The sequence below is a fragment of the Prorops nasuta genome, unplaced genomic scaffold (assembly GCF_024137725.1).
Source record: "Prorops nasuta isolate Cenicafe-Biocafe unplaced genomic scaffold, Cenicafe_Pnas_1.2 PNAS00004, whole genome shotgun sequence".
NCBI classification, from domain to species: Eukaryota; Metazoa; Arthropoda; class Insecta; order Hymenoptera; family Bethylidae; genus Prorops; species Prorops nasuta.
Window position 1 is genome coordinate 9,210,567 of NW_027116801.1, and position 17,342 is coordinate 9,227,908.

The 17,342-nt window shown below is 40.1% G+C and overlaps 1 protein-coding gene across 5 annotated transcripts in view; it reads right to left on the reverse strand.

Moving 5' to 3' along the window:
- Positions 1 to 27: 27 nt before the first annotated feature.
- LOC136772379 (collagen alpha chain CG42342) overlaps positions 28 to 17,342 on the reverse strand; it is a 138,891-nt gene continuing 121,576 nt past the window's right edge. For all 5 annotated transcript variants that reach the window (XM_066725322.1, XM_066725321.1, XM_066725323.1 and 2 more), the window contains 16 exons: positions 11,297 to 11,414; positions 10,526 to 10,614; positions 9,750 to 9,839; positions 9,608 to 9,652; positions 8,987 to 9,013; positions 8,663 to 8,698; positions 8,440 to 8,544; positions 8,281 to 8,325; positions 7,862 to 7,924; positions 4,035 to 4,061; positions 3,757 to 3,810; positions 3,472 to 3,498; positions 2,926 to 2,961; positions 2,054 to 2,188; positions 1,453 to 1,683; positions 28 to 963 (listed from right to left, as the gene is read on the reverse strand). In XM_066725322.1, the coding sequence (XP_066581419.1) occupies positions 1,549 to 1,683; positions 2,054 to 2,188; positions 2,926 to 2,961; positions 3,472 to 3,498; positions 3,757 to 3,810; positions 4,035 to 4,061; positions 7,862 to 7,924; positions 8,281 to 8,325; positions 8,440 to 8,544; positions 8,663 to 8,698; positions 8,987 to 9,013; positions 9,608 to 9,652; positions 9,750 to 9,839; positions 10,526 to 10,614; positions 11,297 to 11,414 (1,032 nt within the window). In that variant the 3' untranslated portion in view covers positions 28 to 963; positions 1,453 to 1,548. The remainder of the gene's footprint in view (positions 964 to 1,452; positions 1,684 to 2,053; positions 2,189 to 2,925; positions 2,962 to 3,471; positions 3,499 to 3,756; positions 3,811 to 4,034; positions 4,062 to 7,861; positions 7,925 to 8,280; positions 8,326 to 8,439; positions 8,545 to 8,662; positions 8,699 to 8,986; positions 9,014 to 9,607; positions 9,653 to 9,749; positions 9,840 to 10,525; positions 10,615 to 11,296; positions 11,415 to 17,342) is intronic.

The window sequence follows — 17,342 nt, forward strand, 5'->3', positions numbered from 1 at the left end:
TAAAGGAAAAAGTCAAAGGCTTTTTATTACAATATAAAGATTTATAAATTCTTACAATATAACGCCCATATACATAATATAATATATATCTTTAATATACGTACAATTTATATTAAATACCTGATAGTATTAACAATGTGTACACTTTAATTAATAATGTTAAACTAATGTTATACCTATTTTATACGAATGTAAAAAATTTACGTTTACGTACTTCAAAAGTTAACCATACGAAAATGTCTAATCCGATTGCTGTACTAGAAAATCGAAGAAGCATCCCTTTCTACTAACATTTTTATACGTTATATATTTTTATATGTATCAATGATTGTTCAATAGCCATTAATAATAAATTAAATAAATTGTACTGAATTTTACATAATATTTAAAAGAAAAAGAGGAGAAGAAATAATTTTAGATGGAAGTTATAAAAATTATTGCTAAATAGCTTAAATAAGAAATAGCATATAACGAGTACAGGATGAACGTTTTTCAAGCGAAAATATAAAGGTCCGATGAGGAATATAATTAATTATTCGTTCAGCCAATTGGTAGCTTATTTTTAACTGCAACCGCGCAACATCGCGAGAAGGAGACTAATATTAATGAGATATATTTTCCCCTTATTCCTAAGCTCTAGCGTATTGTTAATTATTGTAAATTCCGTCGAGAATTGTTCATTATCGGTCGTACCACCAGTCGATGTTCGTGGCGGCTGGTATCTAAATAATTTTATGTACACACACTCTTCGGACGCCAGACACTGTAAGTACACTTATTTACAACACTCGATGGCAAGACCTTCGTTTCCGGTTGCATGTTCAAGAGGAGGATTGGCTGTAAGCGCGTAAATTTTGGAAGTTTCTGCTCCCAGGATGTATTTAGCGAGAGAAACAGCATGGTGAATTGTCCTTGTCAGTGCCCTTCCTCCTCCAGCCACTCGCGTAGGATGTCGTTTCGCGGCTGAAATGAAAAGCAAAACACGTGAGAGACGAGACATTTCAGTCTCGCCTGTGGCGCTACGTGATTGGCAAGTAAGACTTTAACGATCTTTACGCGTGACTATCACAGTTCACACCTCTCCTTAATAAACACTCCGTTTCTCCCCCTTTCTCCTACTCGCACGCCAAAACATGCATTTATTTTCTCCAAATATTTACAAAGTCACTTCACGAATTTTGCATTCCAGTCATTTTCAAACACCCATTCGCTTCATAGTGCAGGCGTACTTTCAGACCTGTCCTGCGGTACAGGTCGATGAAACAAATAGCATCGGCTAATTGAATTTTGAAGCTTTCGGGAGAGGGGGTGCGAGGGAGGGTTTTTCTTGTTAGAAAAGCAAACATGATTAGGGCTCGTTCATATATATATTAATAGGAAGATATGTATACGAAAGCGTTTAACATTGTTCCTCTAAAGGTCGTTAGTCTTAACTACAGGATTCGCAATTACCAGGACCACATTAGTTTGGGAGAGCAGGATTTGTCGAGTGATGAGGGTGTTGATGAAGTTGTTGCTGTGATGATGATTATCGAAGAGCGGAGCGTATTATTGCTCGGCTAAATTTCCATTCTGGTCGGAATAATCCTCGTAGTCCTCCACCTGCTCTTCCGGGCCTTCATAGTCCGTTTCCGCCGGTTCCGGTATGTCTATTGCCGATCTCAAGGTGCTCGTTACGTCCTGCTAACCACACATCGACAATCCCAGCACACTTTGCAAATACCCCAACAAAAACACCCTACCGAATCTAACTTCAAACATCCCAAAGTGGATGATTCGTTGATTCTCAAGTTATTTTTTTTTTTTTAATTCCTCCACGGTATTAATGTACATGTGCAGATACTCGACGAAAGAGTTAATTGACTCGTCGAATGATAATTTTAGTTAGTTCCTATCTACGTATATATACCAGATGACATGCGGATTAAGAATTTTTAAAAAATAGGAAGAGTTGTGCCGAAATTTGGTGGAAACAAATTTATGAACAAACGAATGTATATAGTTCAATAATTCTCCGAGTTGTTTTATAAGAGCGAGCGAATGTGCTGTGTACCTGTGGTGCTCTCCAGCCGCATCCAGCTAGAGGAAGTCCGTCGGGTCCCAGAGGACACGGCGCATCCAATCCAGGAACTCCTTGGTCTCCCTTGTCACCTCTGTCCCCTTTCCTACCACGTTTGCCTTCCGGTCCCTGTGTGCAAAGACGCCACGTCTCGTTATACCCGACGCCATCCTTCTCTCACTTCTACTGTCGCTTCGTGCAAGAAGGCCAAGCATTAAAAAACTATATGCATTATAATCAATTGTGCACAAAGGTCTTGTAGCCAGCGCGAAAAACGAAAGAAAAATGCTCGAGAGATCTAGCTTGAATCTCTATCCTTCTGAATAATAATTTTTAAGCTTTCAAAAGCTAATTGCAATATAAATATATTATCGGCAAATTTCTTTACATGGATTACGAATAATCCTTTCGTCCTTCGTTGCTCGATTTTTTCTTTCACCGAGCATCTCACGCTGATCATTGAAGAAACGTGGCTCGCACGCGGTTTCACTTATACAGTTTTTGTGCTCTACGGGACGCGTGTATCCGAGAAACGATGGTGGCAGCGCATTTGCAAGGGTGTCTTTTTATCGCAAACGGAACTATCGGTCACCGATCGTAAAAAGAAAGACTGGACTCTGTCGGTAATCGGGTTTATCAATAGAGACTGACGACCGAGTGGGGAGCAAGCTTCGATCGCTTTTCAATTTTTTTTCCCCCTTTTTTTCACATGGGATGAGAGGAATTTCATTTGGCGCGTTGCGGAGGGAATCGACAAGAGAACGTTCGAGGGTTTTTCCTAAAATGCCTCAGTGACCTATTGAGACACGAGGAGGGGGAAATATCGATTAGCTGTTAGAAGGAATACTGTGATTGTTAGTACTTACAGGTACACCGTTATCACCTTTATCTCCTTTGGGTCCCTGTAATTGACACATTGAAAAGATTGACTCAGACGGTGGAAAGTGTGTAATAAAAGGGGAGCGTTTCACCGAAAAGAAAAATCTATCTTCAACCACAGAGCAAAGGGAGAAGTGTATAGAGAGAGAAGGTAAATGCAACATTTACTTTCGTCCAATCCCTCTCCTCCTTCTTCGTTAAAAAGTTAGTAATAATTAGTAATCGTATATCGCGTTATCGTAAAGCAAATAACAATCATTTCTTTTCTCTTCTCCCTTATATACAAATTTTGGATTTTTCGTTAACTGTTCGTTGAATGTAAAGAGAAGAGAGTGAGGAATCGAGGAATAGATTTTGAGAAGCATTTTTTGAGAAAATCGTTGGATTAGGATAAAATGGTTATTATCGTGTATCGTGTAGAATGAAACGGGTGGTCGTTCCAAGAGATGGGCTTTGTATAGTCTGGTCATCCTGGTCAGAATTATTGCAGAGCAGACACGCCAAGTACGAACGATAATCGAAAACCAGCGTACCTCTTTACCAGGAATCCCATCGGTACCCTATGAGCAAATAAATTGCAGCATTAGCCCTCCATCTCTTTGTGCATCGACTCAAGCCTAATAAATAAACTATGCGGAGAGCAAGCTTCTATTACATCACTCGAGAACTCATGGTATATGCAAATTTTCAATGATTCTCGTTGTTTCATTACAATTATATTATTATCGTACATTGTAATTTGGAAATTGCGAGCTTTGGTCGCTGAGATTCAGATTGAAATATTCAGAAGCTTTAGGCACGAATGATTGGACACTTACGGGCAGTCCTGTGTCCCCCCTTTCGCCCTTTGTTCCAGGCTCACCCGGCGCGCCCTGTAAGTACAAAGAAACGTAACGATTCGCTCGGACGATCGACGTTTGAAATTCTCGCGCAGCAAACGCTCTTAAGAATGATGGTTGGGTTGGGCTCTACTATTTTCTTTTTGTTTTTTTGCTTTTTGTTCTAAAGTAACGCTGGGACATGAGCAGAACGTATCCGAGCGAGGCTTTCTATATTAATGTATACGTAAAAACGGGTCACCCCGAGAGTCGCTCACCTTCATGCCGTCTAATCCTGGAGGTCCCTGAAAGGTAGAGGAAACCTTGTGAGATTCGCTGAAATTGCCCGTTGATTTAGCCAAGAGCAACTCATCACGAAATGCGAATTCTCGGCGATGAAACGGCTCTTGCCAGAAGAAAAAGCTTCTTCGAACAAAACAGCTCTTAAAAACCGTCCATAAAATACCAAGTCCTTCGATCAGCGTTTTAAATAACGAATAAAACATTTTCAATCAATCAAGATTAATATTCCTCCCCAGTATCTTATGAACGTTTGGCTGAATAATACTTGCTAAGGAAAATGAGAGAAAAACAAAAAAATCTTACCGTTGACCAACAAAAGACAACTAAATAAAGGAAAACAATAGATACTTTCGGCATATCAGCAAATTTTTTCCTTCTGATTTTTACATACTCGATCTATCGCCAACGATAAACATTTCAAAGCTGCTATATTGCTCTTAATATAGCAATTCTACTGTTTACTTGTTCAACGCGACTGATCTGATCGCGCCAATTTCGTGGTCGCAGCAAATTAACACGTGTTAATTTTTATTCATCTTGCAGATGCAAATGCAATAATAAAAAATAGAGAAGAGAATGGACAGGTTCGAAGAACAGAGGAAGATAATAGAAAACGAGAAAGTTTCCTTATATATATATATATAGAGAGAGAGAGAGAGAGAGAGAGAGAGAGGGAGAGAGAGAGGGAGAGAAGAAGAGAGAAGATGAAGAAACAAAAGAAGAAGAGAAAAGGACCATAGCATCGGTAGTGAAAACTTTCTCGCATCAAAATGCAAAGCAAAAAAAGTATAAATGAACAAACTACGGGAAGAATTAAGCCTAGGGGGGTAATCGTTGTTGTTGGTGTTTTCGTTGAAGCAAAGGACAACAGGCACATGCACATTCTGTTTATTAATCGGGACATTGTAAAACAAAATTGTTAGATTCGGTATTCACATACGCATTATCCGTCTCCGTGTTTACGGGACGTTTATTCGCCTTAACGATTAGTACACACACACACATACACGCACACACACGCACACAAACACACACATACGCGCGCGCGTCTCGCCGGCCCGTTAAAAGTCGTCGATAATCGGAGAAACGACGGAAATGCCAGAATACATGGGAGAGAGATAAGAAAGAGAAAACTTTGAATCCCTCTGAAAAGTGTAAATGGTGCGACTTGCAAGTTTTCCACCAATCGCAAGTCTCCATTAACGAGAAGTGCGAGAAATAACGCGCGCGCGTCAATTATGTGTTTTTACATTTACACAGACATACACATACCAATGTATATATATACATATAATTATAATAATAATGCACGATCGCGCGAGGCGAGCGTGTGTGTATGTGTGTATATGCATACGTATACGGATACGTTTACACGCAGTATAGCTAGCGACAGTACGAAACTGTCAAAGCCGCCTCACGATCTCCTTAAATCTTAAAAACTAGCAGCATTTTAAACTACGTTTAATCGACGTACACAGGGAAAACGGATCTGTCCACTTTTTCACCTGAGAAAATACAATTCTTCCTCTCCGTTTTATAATATTATTGTTATTGTTATTATTATTCTCTTCTTTGTCAATCCGTCTCTCGCTCGTAAGAGCAACCGCGTCACACTTGGGTCTATTTTTAGTTAGATAACTCTTTTTGTCCTCCACTTTCAAAAGTCAAAGACGACTGCGGTATTCTACACTGTACACCCGCGAGAAATTTGCCACTCGAGAAAAGCGTAGTAGCTTCCGATCGCTCAATTTCCACATTCGAAATTTTCAAATTCACTCATCCGAAGAATCTGGACGAAAGCGTCTTTCATGGTTCGCCGACCAGTTAGATTTCTTGTATATTTTACTCCTGGCTGGCGAGAAGCTGCCAGGGAAAATGGAAAATTCATAGAAGTTGAGCAAGCGCGGTATTTTTCATCGGCCGGAGACACAGGTCGAGGAAATTCAATGGGTTTGAGAGAAGCTAATTAATAATGGCAGGATTACTGAATTTTCATCTACTTAAGAGTTAGAATGTTAATTACTGTTAAGTACAAACCAAATAAGATTTAGGTCTGTAAGAAAAATTTGTTATTCTCGTTTAGCAAATTTTAATGTTAGAATAAACGTTAACAGAGGTGGAGTAGAAAAAATAATAGTATTTAGATGGCGTTTAAGTACATTATTGCGAAAGCGAGACGAATATTTTGGGATTAAGTATAGTATAATAAAGACGAGACATGGTAACAGGACGGATGAATAGTATCTTTTGGTGGTTGTTGTTTATATATACTTTGTTGATACATGGTCGTAGCAACAGTAATCCAGACATGATTCCTCGCGCGCCAATGAAATTCGAGCGGAAAGCCCTGACAGCTTGTATCGCGATACGCTCTTTAGACAATAATTCCTTTTTTGTATTCAATACTCTTCGTTTGCCTCAGCGAGTACACTGAATAAAATTTATCTGCATTTTTATCTCACGGATAATCCGCTATGCGAGGCGAACACACATATCTATCTTTCCCTCTCACTTTAGGCCTGAGAACCAATGTTTATACTTTAGCCCAGCACGAGAACTCGTAAACAATTTCATTCTCCGAAAAGTATTATTGTATCACTCTGAGGATAGCATTCCATTTAAATCGGGAAGTCTCGTGCCGGGGAGCACAATGCGAAAACAAATTCTAGAAGGAAACAATTAATATACAAAAGCAATTATAGATTACCGTAAAAATATCGGATTGGATGTAAGCATATACTCCAAAGGAAACAAAAGGCTGTTAAACTTTTCGGAGTAAATTATCACGAGTGTCTCAGTCGGTAACGTCTTAACTACGTCGTTGGGTGAAACCCGTCGATTTGCAGTGATAACGCTATTTATCAGCAAAAAAAACCTTTAATCTGACGCGTTGAACGGCGTTAATTAAAGGAAAGCCCGTCTCATTTCGAACGACTGAGATTGCGCTTTTTTTTCGGGGTTACGCAGATTCTTCAAAATTGCAACGCTCGATCGGGGAAAACCCGAAGGAGATCGGTGAAACGCCGAAGGTAAACGAGCGCAACGCTGGAGCGTGTACCTTCGGCTTCCGGAGGCTCTCGACTTTCGGTACACGGAAGGAAGATGGCTCTACCGTACGCGCCACGAAATGCAGAAAGCTCGTCGGAAACAGCTGTTGTGCGCTTAGAAAAATATATATTCAAACGCTGCTGCAGTCGAATTCGATCGAGCGAAGAAAAATCTATCCAACCTACGATCGCTTCCGGTTTCCCATTTTTTTTTGTCTCACGAGAGGATTTCCCGCTCGATTGGTTAGAGTTTGTTTCGCCGTCACGACAGATGGCGCAGCGGAACGCGATTGGCTCGGGAATTATCGATATAACCTCGTTTCATCGAGCGACGCTTGCGAGGAAAAGATATAGCAGAGAAGTTCCTTTCTGCAGGGTTCCTTCCGTGTACACGCTTGATCGCGTGTTGGCCAGATGGAGAATTCCGGGCGGTCATCGGTTCGATCGTATACACAGATTTTATATACACTAAGAGGCTGACCGTGCAGGATAAATTGGGAAGTGGCGAATGATCGGACGATGAGGAATTTGATGGGAAAGAGGGAGAAGAACGTTTTGGAATGGGGGAGAGGGGAGGCGAACGCGAAACGGGACGATCGAGACCGCAACGGAACGAATTTGTTTAACGCATTATTTTCGTTTGAGCCTGGCTGGTCTGATCTCTCTGTGATCGTAGTTAGCAAAACGGGGCTATCGGGGAATCACCAGCGGCCCGATTAACGATAGCGTTAGGAGCGAGAGGTCCGCGATCTTACCATCGGGCCTGGTTTCCCGGAATCCCCGGGCTTGCCGGATTCTCCTCTCAGTCCCATGGGGCCCTGCAAGTAAACAATGCTCTTCGTTAGTGATGATCCAGCCCATCATCCATTTTAGCTACTCTATATAGAACATCTTTATTCATGAAATATGCATATGATTGACGTCTGATGAAAACTCTCCCTCTCTCTCTCTCTCTCTCTCTCTTTCACTCTCACACACACGCTGACTCTACACACGACAATGAGTGGCAAGCGCGTAGAAAATTCTATCATGATATTCGATAATGCTCTTTATTGTACGTTCTGTAAGCTTGTATACTTAACTTTATTCCTAATAAAAAGTTGAATTTTCATCGCCCGACTGGCAGTTTGTTAGTCTATTATAAGATACGAATTGTATTGTGTAATATACGTACGGGTAATCCCATCGGACCAGGATCTCCTTTGGAACCTTTCTCTCCCTGTAACGAAAGCAGAAGGAAGCGCGTGAATATCGGAAAGAGTTTTCTCACTGGGAATTTATCATCGGTACAAATGAGAATTATTTGCTAATTCGATAGAGAATCATTACTGACAGGATCTCCCTTGGCGCCATCGTGTCCTCTGTCGCCTTTGATTCCAGGTGGTCCCTGCAGTCCGGGTATGCCAGGGGCTCCCGGAGGTCCAGGGGGTCCCATAATCTGCAATAAAACATTGGACCGCTCAAGACTTGGCTCTCTGACCGAGGCACGACATCTGCCTTCGTGGTCGGGGAGGAATATTTATGATGGCTTTGAGGCGGTAAAAATCGCTACTTACCACTTCTCCGGCATTGACTTCAAAGGTACCGTCTCCCTGGAAGAAAAGACATTGGTGTGAGTGTGGAAATTTGCACGAATCGTTGAGCAAACGGAGTGAAAGCGATAACGTCCACGTGTCCCCGGGTGCTAGCGTTGGATTTTTGGCATGTACGTGAAAAATGGATGGAGGATCTAGGGTAGAGGTACTCAATGTTTTACAATGATTCGCAATCAGTCGGTTTTCCCCACGTGCTTCCGTTTGAATTTTTGGGCGGAAATTCGAGGAGAGGAAGCTTGCTCGCGATCGGGGAAGCGTTGGACGTTTCTTATGCAGTCTACGTACCTGCCTTCGTCTCAGCTTTTTGTACTTCTGCCGATGGAACGCCGATGCACCGCCATGAAAAGAAATTGATTTTATCGTCAGGTATTCGCATTCCTCCCGTCGTCGATCGGTGCTGCGGACGCCTCGTAGCATTAGGTTTCACGAGCAACAACACACGTGATCAAGTGGGTCGTTGCGCTTGAAATCTATACACTACCGGTGCAATGCAAGCCGTGAGAAGAATAGCTGTGCCACCAACCCCAATTTTCACAACCTTATACATTCGTCAATCATGTAAATTCTATCCTATATAGTATACTTGGGTCTATGCTCACGAAATTTTCGAGCCTCATTTTTTTCTCCATGCAATTAATTAATTTTAGTTTGCACGGTTAATCCAATCACTTATACAATATCGCGAGGAGTTCCGGACGATTTTAATGAAATATTGGCGATGAAACACTTTGGCGAATTCTACGGTCTCTTTTCTATAAGACTTGGAAGAGGCCAATCAGTAGAGTAATGAGAAAAGTTTTACGGTTTATAACGAGTGGGTGATCCTTCAGCTATTTTTCTTGGGCTTTGACCGCGAAGAGCCACCGACGACAGTCGATAGATACGCTTGTCGAAAGTTTAACTCACCGATTCACCCTTTTCTCCTTTCTCACCCTTCTGGCCAGGATAACCCTGTTGGCGCGAGGAAAAAAGATAAGATTAAAAGTTCCTGCCAAGTTTTAGGATCGATTGCAGTTTCGACCGTCGCCCAGTGAAGTGCTATACGTACCGGTGGACCAGGTAAACCTGGAGGTCCCATGAGTCCCGGTGGTCCAATGTCACCATAGTCTCCCTTCTCGCCTTTGGGTCCGGAGAGACCCTGAAAATCAACCACATTTCACTCTGAAATACATTGTTGCGTCAACTCTACGTACTAAAAGATGCAAACACTTTTAAAAGCTGTCCATTTGGCTTATTGTCACCTTTCCCAAAGTTCCTTTGTCCACTTTTCAAAGCCCCCCACTCCCCCTCCTCTCCATCCCACTGGACATTTAGTTTTGTCACCGACGACACTTTCAAGGCTTTACTTTTTAATTAAGTTGTCTCTAATTCAGCCCCGCACCATACCCTCTTTGCTAAATACTTTTATGCAAGTTGATTTATGCAGTTTTCGATGAGATAAAGCTTGTTTGGTTTGAGGGCTGAAGTCGATATCGAAACTTGTACCCCGGTCAACTAATAGTACTATAGGCAAACTGTCTAAGCGTGATTAATGATTCGTTTTCAAATATTTTGATTTTATAGCCTACGTCACGCTATAACCTCGGTGCAAGTACAGTCTAGTCATTGGAGAATTCCCCAGTCAAGTAATTTGTGTAGCAGAGTACTGAAAATTGATTCAATTTAAACGAAATTGCTTCGTGCAACTTTAAAATCAAATTAGTGGAATATGAATAGGAATTTATAGACTTTTTCGGCGCAGATTTCCATCTTTACTTTGAACGATATTTGCATGGTGATAATTTATCGATTTAGGAATTAAGGGCTTTCGTTAGCCGAACTCACCGGTAACCCCGGTGGACCCTGGATGCCTGGCTCGCCATCTGTTCCGTTATGTCCGGCTGAACCTTGTAGACCAGGATCTCCTTTAGGTCCTGAAAATGGATTTAAACTTTACTCATTACACGTGGAATGGGAACGATGAATCAAAAATCAAATAAATTCATAACGCCCATCTACAAAATGTTCGAAAATTTCCGTCAGCTACAGCCTTTCCCATGAAATACCTTAATTACTGTCTGGTTAGTCATGGTTACTTACTAATTAAGAAAAACAGAAAAATTAGTGCATAACGTTATCGTCATTGCGGCCATTTCTGAAAGCTTAAAGCTCAAATAATATTAATAATACCGTAGATATGTTTAAAAATTCCTATACAAATGAAAATATAAAAATAATAATTAGATTCCAAAGTTGATTAATACTACAAAAAGTATGTTAATAGTTATAAGATAATTATTAATTTTCATCAAGCGTGTAAATACCATTGCAGTAATTTTAGGCTTCAAATTGTAATAATTATTTCAACGAAGGATAAATATATTACGTTAGAATTATCTTATAACGAGATTCGATTAAATATTACGTATAGAAAAATAGGGGGTAATTTTGTTAAGATATAATAGTTATTATTTTAGATGAAGCATTGAGGTTAGAATAAGTAGTAGTGCGTATAGACGACGGAATGGTTGCCACCAGGGTGAGTAGGGAGACGCGATTGCGTCGAGAGTTTCCAGTTGCCCAACTTAGTGGTAGAAATGTCTCGTAGTAATCTACCTGATGGGCCTATATCTCCCTTGACGCCCTTCTCGCCTGGGAAACCCCGTTCTCCGGGTCCACCTTGCGGACCTGGTGCACCCCTCGCCACGGCATAACCGCTTTCACCCTTGAAACCCTACAATGACACTGCAAGGTCAAATCCAACCAGGTCCTCCATCTTCTCCTTCTCTCTCGTTTCATTTCTCCCATTTCTCTTATCTTGTATCCTCTTCGACGATCTCAAAACCGTCTCCAGAGAGGGCGGGATGGATATAAAGGACAAGGTATATATTTCCAGCTAAATATGCTTTCACCAACAAAACTACTTATTTCCATTTAAAGAACATCTCAAATTTTGGCATAAATGACTTTTGCATGCAACATTGTACGTGTGTATACTTTTCAAATTTGGACAAAACTAATTTTCTTTTATCTCCATTATCAGCCCGTAGAGAAGGGCTTACGGAGGTCTAATAGAAAATCAAATCAACAAAAGCTTCGAATTAGCAGTAAATTCCGTTTTAATTAAAAAAAGATATGAACGAAAAAAGACGGATCATCTCGGCTCTAATAATAGCATTAATTTTAAAAACTTGTTGTATTATCAAAAATATAATATTCTCTCTCGTGTTTCTATAACGAGTTTCAAACAGCCAAAATTTTGCAGAATCGTAAGAGAATGAAAACACAGAAAAACACCTGTGATGAACGGATAAAAAGGTACACAAAAAAACAACTTGCTTCAATTACTCATGCTTTTCTGTATCTACAGTGTGGTTATTAGTGAGATAAATAATTAGTGAAAATCAGGAACTATGAGATGCTTCTCTGTTTCTGTCTTTTTTCTCCCTTTTTCTACTCCAGCGTTATCTATGCAATTTGTACGTTATCGCCTCTCTTAATGGACTTCGTTCCACAACCAGCAATTAGCAAAGCTGCTCTCTTCTCCCTCCCCTCTCTCTCTCTCTCTCTTTCTCTCTCTTTCGGTTTCTCTCATCTCTATGCATATGGATGCGCATAAGTTGCTTAACGATGAACTGCGACGAATGCAGTCTGACGGAGAAAAACGAGAGAAACAGAGAAATACGGATAATTTGCGTAAAGGACAGGATGGAAAGGCTTGGATTGAATTGGAGTGGGATGGGACGGGATGGATCAAAGTGGAGATTGAAGGAAACATCTCGACGCTAATTGTGAGTGATTCAGCTTGAGATGGATTAAACGGGTGTACAGATAAATCGTGATGGTTCATAGTAGTACTAGAAAATTGTTAAGCCATGAAACCATCCATAAATAGCGTAACGCTATAAATCCAATTAATGTTAAATCAAATATTTAATTAAAACCACTCGAGAAGCTCACACCAAAAACCCAAATATAAATATTATCCTATTAATTTGTTGTTATTATTATTAGTAGAACAAAAGCATTGAATAGTTATTAACTTTTTTTGGCCGAAGCGGTGCGTCACGAGGCTTATGGATGAGTTCGGTCTAATTTTAGGGATTTGATACTTACGCTGGCTGGAGATTTGCGTTCGTCGGCCAATAAGGTTGCGAGAGCCTCAAGCCATGGTAGGTATTAGTGATTAGTGATTCGAACCGACACGAGGAGGAAGTAGTGGGTGTTACTCGCTACATAAACACAAATTAGTTACACAAGCTACGTAAACTACGCCGAGGACTACTCACTAAGGTACGTCAAGCGACTGGTTGTTTCTCTTCAGACTGCGAGTCTACCTAAATCTATTACAGACTACGCTTCTACCTCTACGCCAAGTAACTACTTTGACTTTGCAACAAGGACGTGATATCTTAGTTATGAATAAACAAACGCTTTCTAAATGTAATATCTTCCCCATTCCCCTCAATAGTAGTTAACAGTTCTAAGCTCCAAACTTTTTTCAAGAACAATACAGAAATGCAGCTATCGTGCACACAGTGCCGGAACGAAGCTCGATCGCGATTAGAATATACCTACTTACAAGTTTCGACGCTTTCAACTTTTGGCTCCGAACGACTTTTGATATCCAATCCAGGTAAATCTAACCGTGTTTTACCGATTAGCTCTGTTTTTTACGGGTTTTATACTTTTTTGTTCCAGCGCTCTGTAAACTGCTCCAACTGCAACTCGCGTTAACCTCGTCTCCACCAAGATCGGAAATAATTTCGGCAGAACGCTGAAACTTTTTTGACAAATATTTTCATAAAGGTCTTCGCCGAATATCCAATTGCGGTGGAAAAATTCGACTCGTCGACGGTGAAAATATTTGGTAAACATGCGAGGTGGAGATTTCAGTTGGACGCGCTGAAGCGATTGAAGCGCCATCTGCGAGCTCGTCGTGTCGCCACTCGTTGCAAAGTTCTGAACGATCTCGGTTGAGAAGATCTACCACCACATACTTACGGTTAACCTTAACGTACATACGCAGTACGGAAGTGAGACGAGTAGATTTTTTAGGCGTGCTTAGAGATTTAGTGCGCAGTTGTAATCGGGTCGGTCGTAGCTGCCAGAAGAAAAATTCCAGCCTGCAGGGAGCCTGAGGGTCGTTCCTGATCGTTGTTTCGTTTATTTTTTTGTTTGGTTGTCCAGGCGGAAGATAAACGAGAAAGAAGCTAAAAGTCTCGGCTGATCTATCGTGAACGTGTTATTTGCTGCCACCAACGTTGTATTTTCACGATCCGAATTAGTCGCGACCTTTGCTCCGTGTTTATAAACAAAGTTGAAGCTCTTTGGAGAAACACTGCGCCATTGCAGCGAAAGTTCGACATTCTCTGACTTGCAATCGGAAAAATAATAATTCGACAATGGAAACTATGTTGAAGTTACTTAAGTGTCCCAACTACCCTATTGGAATTTCGATAATGACAAATTACTTGTACGCTTTGCACGATATAGGTACTGGTATGCGTTCACCAAAAGCTATATATACACAAGTCGTGAACTTTGTTTTCAGACCACAGATGTTTCTCATCGTCTCGTCCAAGATATAATGACCGATTTGTCGAATGATAATTTTTCTGTGTTTTGCTTGGTTTAAACGAATTAATTTAAGAGAGTCGCCTGAGGGTTTATGCGATTCGTAGAAAGACCGGTTTTCAGCTCGAACTCCTTTTCGTGTTGAAGAAACATACTTTCTTCCCTTAAATCAAGACACGACCGCCTTACACTTGACATTCCTCGGTCGCTTACTCTGCTCATGCTCGGGGCTCTGGGATCAATAGATTTTGTTAAACTAAAAAAGCAGCTAGTATACTACATCATTCCGATATGATTTAAGTCAATGTAATTTTAGGCTCTATTTGTTATAATAAAATCTACTTTTGTCCCTTGTGTTATCTACGGAATCTAAAATACCTCAGACCTCACTACAAACGAATTATAAATATTACTTATGGGAAATTCCTTTTATCTTTACTTTACGATAGTAGAAACTAATTTATTTAATTGAAATTGAATTTCTGTTTACATTAGTGCATATTATCTATCCTTCTATATATTATTAACCCTTAGTTGACACACTTTCGCTGCATAAGATAATTGGCGCATTGGGCGGTTCAGACCTCAAGCACTAAAATGATCGCTACGAGACAAAGTTAAATTGTTTCACCTTTAAAAAATTATATGTAATAATTAAACATTACTTTAATAAAAAAATGTCTGGAATTAACAAACATAGTTTTAACTTAAAAAAAATCATGGAATGTACGAAAATAAAATAAATGTTTTTTTTTTTCAATAGATTTTGACTGTTTATTTGAAAAAGAACCAGCTGTGTTAAAATTCTATGAAATATTCATTAACATTATCAAAATAATGATTTTTGAAAAAAACTTTGGAAACTATTAATACAACTGTACATTCTCTCTCAGCTGTAAAAATTACATATCACGTTCAGGGCTTCAGCTGCCTTCAAAAGCTTTCTATAGAATTTATAAATTTGTTTTTAAAATATGAATGGTTTTGTCCGCTTTAAAGTCAATCACTTTTACACAAAAAAAGTCCTTTTATTTTTCCAAAATATCGAACAGTTTTGATGTAATATTAAACTGAAAACGCTTGGTGTGTCTGTTGAGCCCAAATGCACTGTTAAGTTGATATCACGGATATATAACCTAGGCGTTAAGAAAAACTTTATGCGGGATGGAGTTTAACATTCAAAAGTCGTCCTAACCTAGAAAAATTTTTCGTCGTGTTAGTAATCCCTTGCACGTGACGGTGACCATGTTTGCCTGAATTTCAGCATAGATGGCGTGAATGCTGCAACGCCCCGGACTTGCATGGACTTGAAAAGATTGATTGAGGTACCCGATTGCGTTCGTGAAAGCCGTTTCAATTGATTTTATTGATAGTAAAACCGATAGTAGTTCTAGCGACCAAATTTGATTTTCGAATAGGCGGGTTAACCTAAAAAATTCACGCTATTCGAGGAATGCCGCTCGGATATGGAGATTATTCAGCGAGATACACCAACTTTTTTTGTTCAGTTTCTCGCGCGGTTTAATGATATAGTGCGGGGAAATTAACGATACTACCGTCTGCCACGATTGAAGCAAAAGCACCGAAAAACCAGCGGCTGTCTCGCAATTATCTCGGTGCTGCCGTGAAATGGCGCCAATTTATTTAGCTTAGAGCCACTGTAAAATCTAAATAACACAGTCGTTAAGTATCAATTTCGCGACTAATCTTTCGAATCAGCATACAATGGATCCAGTCCTATAATCCTTGCCGGGATACTGTATAATTTCATACAAAGCAGATTTTCATGATTTCATGCGAAGCCCGAACGACTGGAAAAAATTACAAAGATTAACTGTAATGGCGCTATAAATGAAAGCCTATCATAACTGATACAACGAGCATTGCGCGATATGCAATGTTGGGACATTAAAATTCTGCGGGACAACGCAATAATGTAACTCGATTATTTATTGAGATTATCGCAAAAAAAACTATGATATCTGTATACAACTATAACAAATATCACCATTAACCGAAACGATTATTTTCTATCGTAAACTTGCTAAATTGTAATCGGTTTTCAAAATTTTCTTTACCTCCAATCCCCTTTTAGCCACGGTTCGCTCATAATAGTGGCAAAAGATTGGATAAAGTTAGGTAAGTACGTATAATATAATCGCGAGTGCAAAAACCGATTAAGATTCTTGTACGGATCCCTGCGTCGCTTTGTTATTAAAATGAGGTACACCACCGTTGTCTTTATTTAGAGTGTTTACGGTCCTTTGTATCGCGAGGGTAAATACGTAAACGGAGTTGACACGAAGTAACGAGCTTTCGAGTCATGGCAGCGTCGCATTTCACCCCAGAAACAAGTATATATAGCTAGCGCTGATTTCCCCAAAGAGACTTCCACTTCGCGATTCGCAGTTCTTCGCGTAAAAACTCTTCTCGGCAAATGCAAGTAGCTTACCGTTTCATACACATGCAAACTAGCTATGTACCATATACATCCATTATTCCAAGGTCAGAGCGTATATACGTGCTACTCCTTTCCAGCATTTTCAAGCCACGGGGAAAAAGCGAGTGACGCTATTTTTCCAGGACTCTCTCGCCTTAGAAATTTTCCCCTAGCAATAATTTATTATTTCCCATTAAATTGCGTCACACGCTTTTCCCATCAGCTTTTCGCAAAGTTGCAAGCCCAACTCAGCCATGAATTGTATAATACAAGTTGAATGAACAAACGGACGATTGGAAGGACGTTTCAAGGATAATATCAACTGAAAAAGTGAAATATTGGCGGTTTTAAAAGACCATAAAGGTGAAGAGTGACTCGAAAGATAAAGTTTTAAATTCCAAGGTAAGTATTATTTCAACCGCGAGGGAGCTATCTTTTGTGCGGGAGTGTGTACATTGTGGAAATATGGAAAATCCAGAAGGTAAGTGGAAGATTTACGTAAACCGTTCTATCGTTCCTCTCGCATTTCTAGGCAAACAGCGTTTGAAGTGATATTGCGGCCGATAAAAGGAAACGGTTATGAATGGGATGCAAAGGTGGAAGGGATGTAGAGTTTGATAGGTAAACGTCCGAGTGTTCCATTGG